The following is a 12,405-nucleotide window of genomic DNA, read 5'->3' on the forward strand; positions in this document are numbered from 1 at the left end:
ATCTTAATTTGGAGAACTTGGATGCTTCTCAAAGGCAACTGTATTTTATATTACTATTTTGAACTATTAAATAGTAGTCTTTGAAGTTCTTGCTATTGAGGCCAATAGAAATTAATGGTGCATCTTTCATTGATTCACTACATTTTTTTCCTTTATGTTAATGCATTTTATTAAAATAAACTTTAAGGAGCAATCTTATTCCACCTCTCCAAGTATTCAGAAAAGTCGTTGTCTTTGCAGATGAAACAGACTTAAGACTTAAACACTGAAGCTGTTGTCCCAACCTGGGGAACCCAGTGAATTTTTAACTGTTTTTTTTTCTTCCTAAGCGGACATTGGTAGAGAAGCAAAAGCTGTTGACCCAGCAACACGAAGATGCAAAGGAACTGAAGGAAAACCTGGATCGTCGAGAGCGCATTGTCTTTGACATTTTGGCAAACTACTTGAGCGAGGAGAACTTAGCAGACTATGAGCACTTTGTGAAAATGAAGTCAGCCCTCATCATTGAGCAGCGAGAACTTGAGGACAAGATCAAGCTGGGGGAAGAGCAACTGAAGTGTCTGACTGATAGCCTCCAACCTGAACGGCTCAAATAAGAGGACTGAGTTTGACCAAGGATGTGAAAAATGGGCAGGAAGGAAGGGATAGGGGAGTTTCCAAGTATACAAATGAGTACCTTGGCTTGTCTGAGTGTCCAGTAGAGAAATAAGTGCACAAGAGAAAAATAGCTCTCACAACAGCAATAATGCTCTCTTTCATTTTTTAGGATGATGTATTTAATTTTTTAGAACACATTTTTATTGCTGGACTCTACAGCTGTTTCTCATTGCTTAACTTACAGAAAACTCCACTGGAAAGGACAGACTCTTAACCTTTCTGCTCAGTAAGTTGGAAGTCTGTGGCAGTTGTGCATGCAAACACAATGTTTTTTAGCTTAGGTTGTATACTTTATGTTCAGATGCTGTACAGACTGCTGGGAAACCAACAGCAATTTATGAATGCACACAAATTTAGAAGCTCTAAATTTAGTGGCTTTTTATTTTTTTTTTAAGACACATTAAATAGGGGAAGCGTGCATCTTATAGCTAATATATTCAGATTGCTGAAATGTAGTGTCACTCTGATCCTGTGGCATCAGACACTTTTTTGTAATATTGTATATAGGATGGCACTTTCCCCTTGTAGAAAATAACTTTAAAATCAGCCTCAGTTAAACACTTCTTAAACCAGCTTGCAAATCACCTAATAGCTACCTTGCTGAAGACTTTTTTGAAAATTATTTTGCAAGACATTTGTACACCCTCTTACTGCAATGCAAGTGATTTTCGTTATCAAGTTGTACTAGATTTAAGAAACAGTACTGTGCTGATTTTGTTCAAAACATTTCTCATTTAAATTATTTAGAAGGCTCATTTGCTGTTTCATGTACTTTTTATGCATGTTTTTATTCTTCTTCCCCCAAACCCGCTACACTTTATGAAAATAAATGTAGGCTAAGGACACTGCTTCTATTTGTCTTCTGATTGCTCAACATTGTGATGTTAAGTTATACTGAAGTTGACCTACATAATGCTGTTCATTTTTTCCACTTTCTCAGACTACCAAATGCAATATAAACACTTTCTGCCATGTAAATACTATCCATTACTCGGAGCAACTCTCCTTTGTAACTGTGAGCGTAAGTGGGATTGGTTTGTTTTTTCCATTGCACAATGATAAATGAGAGGATGCTAGTTCACAGTACCAGATTACTGGTTGTGTTCTCATAATACTGCCATTGAAACTTAGAGGATTTCTAGTAGTTCTAAAAAGAGGCGCTAACTCATGTTTTAGCACAGCAATAGGTTACACTGACTTGCTCAGATGCCTACAGAGAAATTCTGTAGCATCTAAATGTCAAGTTCTATTTTAAGATAAAGTTCTGTGGACAAAGGAAAGTCTTGGATGACTTTGTGTATATGCCATTTACATTGTAGTACGGAAAATATTTATCTCTCCATAGACAAACTGGTTGCCCAACAAGAATTCTTTTTCAAAGCTGATGTGAATGTCTGTCTGTAGCTCAGCAGGTTGAACATACAAGTACTTAGGTATTGAAAAGAGAGAGTAAAGAATTCTTTCCACTATTCATTCCTGCAGTGGCAGCGTTTACAAAAAGTCTTCTGTCTTTCTTACCTGAATCCTCTCTTATGCGAGGAGAGAACCGGAGAGGTGTTGATCAGCAGATTCCTTGCAAGTTGGGGAACTGGGGAGCAAAGATCTTCTGGAACCAGTTCCTTTACAGACAAGTGCAAACATTAAAAGGACCCCTCTTATAGTGCACTACTTTGTATACCTGGACCAAATCTTTAATGCAATTATGTTGTGTGTCAGTTGGGGTCGAATGGAGCTACCACTTTATGAGACCTACAGCTGACCTTCGTTTCTTCCTCCTAGTTCAAAAAATGTAGTTGTCTGGCATCTCACAGTTATATGCTGCTATGTTCCTAGGACAAGTGATCCCTTTGTCCTTAAAGTTATCCCTTAACCGTAACAAACCCAAAACTAACTGATTCCCAAATAAATTATGCTTGTCTTTTAGCTTGGAGAAAAGTGTGCATTGTTTTATCTGTGGCATTTTAAAAAAATTACATATTGTGGTTACTCTGAAATGTGTATGTGAAATGTGAATAATAATAATATAATTACAATGTGTTTGTATACAGTACTTTGATTTAGATCTTTCTGATAAAAGGTAGCAATATTGTGAATGCTATATATATATTATTCCTTTCACAGAACAGTTGTGTAGACACCATTCTCTCCTTTCCTTTTTTAAAACTGTTGAAAGTCTTTCATGCTGGAAACCTGAAGATGGTTGCCTCCCAATGTTATATGTAAATCTGTAAATAGCTATACTGTTGCTTTTTGAAAAAAATCTGGTGCTACTGTTTTGCCTTTGGCATCCTGGGGATGGCTGTTTCTTCACCCTACGTTGTTCTCAATTCTAGATCTCTTTGTATAGTGAAAGATTTCCACTATGTTTCTCCAACTGTTTGGATCCTGCAGCCCAGAGTTAAAATGTACAGTTTTCCTGCCTGACACTTAACACTTACCTACTGACAAATGGTATTGCTTGACTTTGAGAAAATAAACTGTATATTTCAATGTAGAGTTAGTTTTGTGTGCAGTTTTAACTGTCAAAGCCTACCGTTTTGCTGTGCAGTGTTAGCCACCTCGTGGTGCCCATGGTATGGTCTGAAGTAGCTTGCTGATTTTTCACAGATTATTTAACATGTTGACTAACTGATCACTGTCAAGTTCCCAGTGTAAGTACCAGAAATGTGTTCACGTCTATGCAGTATTTTAAGTGTGTCAGTACCAGAGAACAGAAAGAGAGATGTGTTACGAGGTGGATAAAATAAGTCCAGTCTCTCACAATTTAACAGAGTATATACGAGAGAAGGAGTTAAGATTTTTCTGCTTGGGCAATTACACTGTTTTGGCTTCATCCTGTGTTTAGAATGATACTTCATATGGAAATACCTAAAGTCAGTGGTTCTCAAGGTTTTTTGCAAGAACAGATCACTGAGAACTCTCCATCTCTAACAGACTTCCTTAGAAACTGTTTCATTTCAATTTAATGGGAGTTCTCAGATTAACTGCAGAAACTTCTGCCTTATTGGGAAACACTGTCAAGTCTGCGCAGATTTGTAGTAGAGGTGACCAAAGATTATGTTTTATAGCTTCATAAATCATCCTGGAAATAATTACCTGGCAAGGTCTTTATCGTAGAAACTATGTGAGAAAAGGAAGTTAGAGAAGGGAAAATACTTGGGTATTTGTAGGATTTTTCTAAACTTCTAATGATGCTTTTCACCCTTCTCTCCCTCTGCATGTACATAGGCCCACCTCTTTATGCCTGGTTTCCTGGGCACTTAGTATAATCCAGAGTGGCAGCTATAGGGGAATAACAGTCTAGTATTTGTGTACTGTTTGAACTGGAAAAAAAAAATGCTTTTCTTTAAACTGAAATTAGGCTCTTGATTTTCTGCTTTGGGGTATTTGAGACCCTCAGATTTCAAAGGAGTCACCATTTCAGTTTTAATTCCTAATCACATTCTATTGGTTAATTTTGGTGTACTTAATTGTTTCAGTTTTTAAAGCTGAAGTAATCTGTTGGCAATCCACTAGCTAGCAAGGCCTTATGATGGGTGCACATTAGAACAGTAACTCCTATTTTAATGGTGTCCAGTCATTCATTGCAGAAATTCATAGGTTTGTTCTAATTAAGGGCTTTTCAGTTGTAGGGTGTTTTTAGGGTATAAATTGTTTTTTCCACATACTTGGACGGAACCTGCCCACAAAGTAGATATTATAACAAATAATAATTACAACTTTAAAGTACTGGACTATATATTGTAAGTTGTCAGCAGTGGTAAATTGGGCACCACATTCACTTACTGCAGTTCCAGTCTGTAACTTAACTAATCATAACAATCTACAAACTGTAGGATGGGTTACCCATGCCTCACCTCTGGAATCCTGGGTTTCTTTCTCCCTACCTAACTTTTTAATAGTGTTTCTGTGAGTAAAGTTGTTCCATTTGAAGTGGGTTGATTTAGTACATCTTGGGAGAAAATCTGAATTGAAAGAAATTCAGTGCAGTTCAATTAGCAGAAGGTAATTTCTCTCAGACTACATTAGCACGCCTATAAACAAGGCAAACATCTTTTCAAGATGGGCTACACTTGGTACCTTTTTCTTGGTTGTAACCATGTGGGCAGATTGTTGTTTATCTTAGGCTGAGTTTTATTTTAGTCAAAGCAGTTGAGCCTTTCCTGAGAACAAGGTTAGTAAAATGCATATTTTTTTTAAAAATCCTTGCAACAGCTTCAGTTTGAGGTGCTTTGATATCTCTATCTTGGCAGTCTCCTAAATTTGGCTGGGGGAGATGGCCTTGCAACTAGGCCATGCCTTCCGCTACTGCCAAACCATGTCAGTGTTAATGAAGTCTGATATAAATCTAATTCTCACTTCCTCTAAACTCTTCTGGGTGCAACAAACTGCTAACTGGTAAGGTTAACAAGAAATTTAACTGCCAATTGTCCTTACCTATTGCCTGCTGCTGCTTTTGAAAACGTTGCCTGGTGCTGGCTGCTGCCATGGGTGGGATACCGAGAATATCTGGACTACTGATGCGGTGGTTTCTGGCACCACTTCTGGGATGAAGCAGGACAAGGAATTCTGTGTATCTTCTGCTTGCCAGGTGTGAGTTGTTAACCTAAAATATGATGACACCACTAGAGAACAATGACATTCCCACCACACATCAACTTTTTTTGAAATATTTTTATTTGGTATTTGTGATTGCCTGTCCTAACTTGGGAGAGATTTTAATTAAAGTAAATAGATTTGTGACAGTGGAACTGAGGATGTACAAGGTGTTGAAAGATACAGAAGAATAACCATACTTACTTTCAGTAACATAAATCTCCAGCAACATGGTGTCTAAATGAAGCCTGCATGCTACAAGTCACAGGTGAGAATACTCAAGAATTCTAGATCTGTATTCATATATTTTAATGAAGTTAGTGAAAGTGAGGCTTTTCTTAAGCACACACTATGTTGCAACAATGTCAACTAGACTTCCTTCATTCCAAGCAACTTCCGTAAGAGGAGCCAGTAATAGCTCTGAAAAAGCTGCGGTCTGACATGCGTTGCCAAGAGTAGTTAGTTTGCTGCTGTTCGTTGTGATAGCATCATTTGCCGGCCTTCTGATGGAGAGCATGTTTTGTAAACCAGGTAGTGGACGTATAGTTACAAGAGTTTTACCGAGATTATTTTGGTAGAGCTGTGAGGTCTAAAAGCCTAAGAGGAATTAACAAAATCCTCCTGATGAAGATTGTTTCAAGCATTTAGTTTAAATATCTGTTTCACTTCTGTCTGCTCTTCATAAAGTGTTTGTTACTAATAAATTAGGCTTGTGTCTTTTCTAACAGCCTCAGAGAAATATAAATACAATGAGCAATTGCAGACTAAGAATAAGCAATGGAAGATAAGATTATTTATCTCGGTATCTAAATATAAAAGCATGAGTCTTGCGAGCACCACTCATAGCCACTCCCAAGAGTTAACAGCTTCAGCAGCTTTCACACACAGGTATGGTTCCTCCAAAGATAAAAAGAGAAATCAAGCTGTGATGATCGAAGTGGCCAACATTGACCTGAAAGGGGTGGAGCAGTCAAATTATTTTTATTAGCCATGGGATGATACAGATCTTAAGGAAGTGAAAACTAAGAAAACCTGGAAGGATCAGTGCCCTGAAGGAAGAAAAACTAAACCAGCAGCAAAGTGCACCACGGCTGTGAATTTCCTGCTTTTCTCTTCCTCCGTATGTGATACAGCAAAACCGTAATGTCTCTGTACGCTAGGGCAGGCATTTTTAATTACAGTAGTTTAAAACAAACAAACAAAACACAAAGCATCTTTGAAATTCGTGGGGAACAACTCAATTTCAGAATCTCAGGTCTTACTGCGTGAGGAGACCATCATGCTGCTAAATACATTCAGTAATGCCTCTTTCTTGCCTCGGGAGACACTGGCACATCTCTCTGCAACTAACAAGCACTCAGCATTGAGGAAGAAGACATCCTTTCTCTCTAGTCATCCTAAATTCTCTAAACAATGCAGCTAGCTAGGCATGCTGAGGTGCTTAAGTCACCCAGGCTGGGAGATGAGGGTGGCTTCTGTCCTGTACAGCACACCTCACATTCACCAAGTGGCTGACCTGGCTTGTTCTCTGGGGTTTTGCTTCCATGCTTGCCACCCCTTAAGAGCTTGCTTTACCACGAGGCTTTTGGTTGCAGACAGAGCAATGTCCAATTTCTGCTTAAACTGAATCAGCATGTGCTACCAGGAAAGCGCGATTTGGAAAGCCAAAAGCAAAGCCCCAGCATCTGGGTATCAATAAGGAAAGGAGGATCTTGGGTTTCTGTTCCTAGGACTGCTTACATAGTGCATGGTAGACAATCAGGGAATTAGAAAACAGAAACAGTCCAGGGAGAAGGGTGACCAGAATCTGCCCCAGTGCCCTACCTACCCTCCAGATGCAGGTTCTAACATCAGGCTCTGAATCCAAGATTAAAGTGCTGGTTAATTGCAGTGTAAGTGCCAAAGGCTGTTGAGGATACAGCTACAGATGCGCCCTTTTCCTGTTTTTTTCTAGTCTGAGATGCCTGGACAGTGATATTAATACAAGTATTGAAGTCCAGCCCTTCCTCCTCAGTGTGTATGGGGTGATAGATCTGGATTACCATTTAGGTACACAGCTGGTGGCCTAAATTAGGAGCCTACTTGGCCTTCATTCCCTCTATAGGCAAGCTAAGGTTACTGAAATAGCTCGGTTCAACCCAGGTATCTCTCCCTTCCCCACCTCCTCCTCTTTCTCTAGGAAGACAAAGCTAACCTGGGCATTGAAATCAAAAGTGGGATTAATTCATGCTTGAGGTCTCTAACTCAGCATTAAATTCGAACAGCCTGGGTGTTGTGCATGGCATTAATTGCAGGTATGTTTGTTAAATGCCTGCACATATTGAATCTTGTTGATACAGATGATAATGTCTCTGGTGTTTGAGATCTAGTGATTCTTACAAAACTGTTGTCCAAATCTTCTGTGTGTTTGTATATATTTATAGTTTGAGAAGTAAACAAAATAGCTTTTTGGCCTATTTTTACTGTGGTGGGGAAAAAAAAAGAACTAGGTGAGTAAACTCTGTTGTCTCTGGTTTTGCAAAGGTAGAGTTATTTAGACCAGCATTTTTATGTGATGGGCAGTTCCACCACATGAATAAGAGAGATGATTACTAAAGAGGCACAGTGGTAATGGTCACCACTTGGCACATATATGTCAAACAATGAAGAGGAAAGTTATATAGAACAAGATTGGTAGTCTGGGTGTGTACAAACATACTGTCACTTCATACGGTGACATGCAAAGCAATTAATCAAGGAGCAAGTGATGGAGATCACATAGCATATAGACCAGAAAACAATGACTCTCAAAAATTGTATGTGGTTGTAGTGACTGAACAGCTCCTAAACACTCTGTGCTCCAGAGTTTTAAAAAAAGGCTGAAACAGTGCATTTGAAGGGAAGGGAAACATGTGGAAAGTAGTATCTTGCTATGCAATATTAATGAATTTTTTTAAAACTTCCTGAAATAGTGTCTAATTCTACTATCTATACCCAATGCAAAAGCATTGAAAAACTGGAAAACGTGAGAAAAGACTCATCTAAATTATTAGAGAGTAGAAAGGCTATCAACACTCAGATTTAAAGATTCCTGTGTATGCACTACCCAGCATCACATACAAAATTAGACTCATTTAGCGGAGAAAAGCTTATCAAAAAAACATCAAACACAAGACAGACATATGAAAATAAAAATTAGGTGTAAATGTTCAAGAGTGGCAGGAGTACAGTACTGTTGTCATGAATGGTGGGGAAAGTGTGCAGTGTGAAGGTCAAGCATTAAGTCTCTGGAAGTCAGGGATCTCAGAATGAAAATTTTATGGTCACCATAAATCCACCTTTCGTGTCTGAAGTTCTTGCATGGTCAGATACAAAGGTATGACTACTTCGGTAAATATTTAGTTTGCCAACGGTTTTATAACTGGGGTCTTAAAAGAGCAGAAGTAATTATAAGATGTGGCTTTTTTAGACTGACAGGTTAGGAAGACAGGTGAGAGTTTGAAAGCCCTCAGCTTTCAAATGGGGCTTGAGTGCTCCAGGCAGCAGTTCTTGGACAATGTTTCTTCTTCCCTTACAGACCTTCTCCACACATGCACCTACGGGAATTGCTACAAACTTTTCTCCTTATACTAGTTTGATTAGTTACTAAGTTTGCTTTTGTTCTTCCTCATGTTTTCTGAGATAACGCATTGTGTGTACATGACTTTCCTACCAGTGCTCCTGTACTGGCAAACTTAGCTGTCTGTAAAAGCATTTCCCTGGGTCAACAGAAAGCTGATCTCTCTTCAACAGCTCCCTCCAGGTGGTTGCTCCCCTTTCTTGAAACTGTCCCCCATGTGTGCTGGAGCAGACACTGTTGGAGGATCAATGGCCTTTCATCTCCTTTACCTTGTAATTTGTAAGGTGGCTGCGTAGGCTTTGAGGGAAAGCAGAGGCAGTTTCCCCCAGCGCCCAGGTAAATGACAGACTAGCACAACGACAAAAAGTAGATCTGTCTTACCTTTGAGGCAGAGTTGCTGCAATAAAATGCTTTTGAAAAGCAGGTGTGCTTCACATATTTAAGGAATTTGTCCTGTCTGGAGCTTTTTACAGAACTGCATCCTTCTACTCCCCACTGGCACGCTGCTTGTTGTGAGAAGGTAGTTCATAAGAAATGTATTTTGCTTTCTGCTTAATCCTATTTTATTTGGCTTCTGTCTCACCAGAACATTTGGATCTGTTTCCTGCTGCATCAATTTTAGTAGGGTATTGGTCAGTTAAAAGATCACAGTCATTGTACAGCTATGATGATAACCAGGAAGGGGGGTAAAGACACAGAAACCCTTTTAGGGTGTCAGTTAAGATCTTGAAGATTTTTCTGTAGTAGAGGTCATAACCATGATCAGCTAATGAACAACCAGTGATTCACATATTTCTCCCAAAGTAGTACTTTGATAGTGCCCCATGATTTGTGCAGTGAGTTGCTTTGTAAAGCTTTAAAACCCCCATGATATGCTACCAGCTAAAGGTTTCTATTGATCTTTTATTTTCATTCCCTTTAATGAAAATTTATATGAATTTGTTTTTCTTGTGACTTCTAATGACTGCTAAGAACAAGCTGCTATGGCAGTTCTAATGAAGTGAAAAAAAAAGCCTGGTGTTCTAACACTGCGGTGCTCTCGCAGTGTAGAAACGCTGCCAAGGCGGAGCAAAACCTGAGTGTGACATGTTGATAACATCCTCCCATCAGGTGGTCTTTTCCACTAGTTCTAAAATGTCAAAGAGTCTAAGGAAAATGTCTTTGTTAAGCTCTGAATGACCTACTTTTGGGTATCTGGGAATAACCAGAAGCCAACCCAAACCACAAGAGTGCATCTAATTTTAGCAGCCCTTCATTTTGTGCATGTGAGCTTTTGTGTTCTGCATTTCCAGGAAAAAAAAAAAAAAAAACAACAAAAAAACCCCAAAAAACCACAAACTTATTTCATGCTGAGCCAAAGGCTTTTTTTTTTTGTTTTGTTTTAAATCAGCCCCTTGTTGAGTCATGATCACAGTAAAATCATCCCTCTTGAAATTATTGAGCCCTTATAATTTTCATCTCAATTTTTCTTCAAAAACTAATACTGCGCCCATTCCAAAGGATCTACAGTTGCTGGTCTCTGAAGAAAGCGTCTAAACAACCTATGCTGGAGATAATCTGGGCAGCTGTGTTTTGTGTGTTTCCTTTTTCCCCTTGTTTTTAACTGACCAATAGTAAAAGGGTCAACTTCTTCATAAGAAGTTTCTGCAAATCTTCTACCTCAGTTATACAGGCAATCCAGGAACAGTTAAGGACAAAAAAGGAGTTGTTAGTCTGTCAGTGGGGTGTCTGAGGACACTACAGGTGATGTTGATGGTGGACAAAAGATCTTGGACATAATTCGCATAGAAGAAGCCCTAAACAAGTATTTGACCGTTGATAAGGATATTAGTGCTCTGCAAGATTGTTTGGAAGGAGGCAAGTCCAGACATGGGTGAAGTACTGGCTCCCCAGCTCCCAATACCTAAATCAGACACTGAACACAGTCTCTCTTGCTAGGAGGGACAACATATAATGTTTCATGTATAATGTCGGAGTCCACTGCACTGTTAGACTAAACCATGTGTTCAAATCTCACCCACGCTAGACAGAAATAATACAAACAGAACTAAGACAGGAGATGGTAGGGACCAAGCATTTTGGACACTTATTTGGGACTTCACAAAATAAAAGAGAAATCATAGCCAGCAAAATGCAATGCCATAATGGTAGTAGCACAACAAAACTATTACCAAGTTCTCTGTAGCCAGAGAACCTCCCAGCTGATGGGTTCAACCATAAAAGTAAGCAGCACCCACTGGCAGCTATGAATGGGGTGAACATAGTTTGGGATTGAGCTGAGTATCTGATAATGTGTAGTGTTTCCCCATGTAGTCTGTTGAGTTTGGCAGCAGGTGCCTCTCTTTCGAGGCAAGCCTTGGGCAGTCTGACTGCTGCACCCTCTCAGCCTCAGCCAGGCTTGGCAGGACAAAGAGAGTAATAACCACTCTAAAAGTCCAGCCCTTTGCCATGCTGTGACAAGAGCACTCTTGCCAAGTGCGCAGCGCTTTGAGGGAAAGCAGAGGCAGTTTCCCCCAGTGCCCAGGTAAATGACAGACTAGCACTAGGGTCGTGTTTAGGAACCCAGGGAGGATCGGGCTGTGGCCTGTCCATCCCACCCTTGCTGGCCAGCTCCATCTGCAGAATAACACGGAGCCTACCCACTTGGAGGGCTCCCAAACCACTTGCCTGGAAGCTTTCTTCCCCCTTCCTAAGGCATACAAAGTGAAGTGCAAAGGGTTTTAACCCTTTCAAAAGCCCATCTTGCTTTTTGGTGTTTATTATTGTAACAGCTGTAGAGTTTATCTATGCAGGTGTTCAGTGAGCTGTTTATGGGACTAGCCTCAACAGTGGGGCAAAATTTGTGATGAGGTTATTGTGCTCTCTCTGAAAATACATCCTCATCTCTTAAGTGTCCTGCCTTTCAATATCATTTAACATACTGTTGGCAATGTACCTGTGATCTGTGTTTGAAGAGGCACAGGTAAAATGGGCGGAGTCACTGGGCTGTGAAGAACTTCGTCATGTGAGTTGTATTTTTTAGTAAAGTTGTTTGCCTCATCTCTGAATTTCCCAAGTTTCAAAGGACAACTTAGTCTGGTCATAAAGGTATACAGTTAGGAAAGTTGTTTATGTAAATATTTTTCTCAGACTCAAGCTGTGGTTTTAGAGGCCCACACACGTTCAGTGTTGGATTTGGAGAGGTGTTGAACTGATGATCTGCTGAGGACGAATGGTGACAAAGAGTGAGGATGCAACTACTCTAATCCCCAGTTCACTGATCAGAGACTGGCAAGCTGCGTGCAAGGAGACTGCCATGCCTCTTGGGAGAAGTAACCTTTGTCTCAAAACGAAAAGCAAGACAGTACTTGTACCCGAGCCTCTGAGCAGTTTACGGGGCTCTGTCTGCTGCCTATTTGGTACCACTTGTTGGTATCTTGCACAGCATCTTGATTTCAGGCTGTTTTTTTCAACGTGGCAAATGAAAGGAAAAATAACTTGAAACAAATATTTCCTGTTCTGTGGTATTTAACAATGAAATTGTAAACCACAGAAGGGACCGAGCTTGATCTAAA

The 12,405-nt window shown here is 39.8% G+C and overlaps 1 protein-coding gene across 6 annotated transcripts in view; it reads left to right on the forward strand.

Moving 5' to 3' along the window:
* SHROOM2 (shroom family member 2) overlaps positions 1 to 3,151 on the forward strand; it is a 78,915-nt gene extending 75,764 nt beyond the window's left edge. For all 6 annotated transcript variants that reach the window (XM_026842551.1, XM_026842560.1, XM_026842514.1 and 3 more), the window contains one exon: positions 330 to 3,151. In XM_026842551.1, coding sequence (XP_026698352.1) covers positions 330 to 596 — 267 coding nt within the window. In that variant the 3' untranslated portion in view covers positions 597 to 3,151. The remainder of the gene's footprint in view (positions 1 to 329) is intronic.
* The last annotated feature ends 9,254 nt before the right edge of the window (positions 3,152 to 12,405 follow it).

Source organism: Athene cunicularia (assembly GCF_003259725.1).
Source record: "Athene cunicularia isolate RWA chromosome 1 unlocalized genomic scaffold, athCun1 chr1_part1, whole genome shotgun sequence".
Taxonomy (NCBI): Eukaryota; Metazoa; Chordata; class Aves; order Strigiformes; family Strigidae; genus Athene; species Athene cunicularia.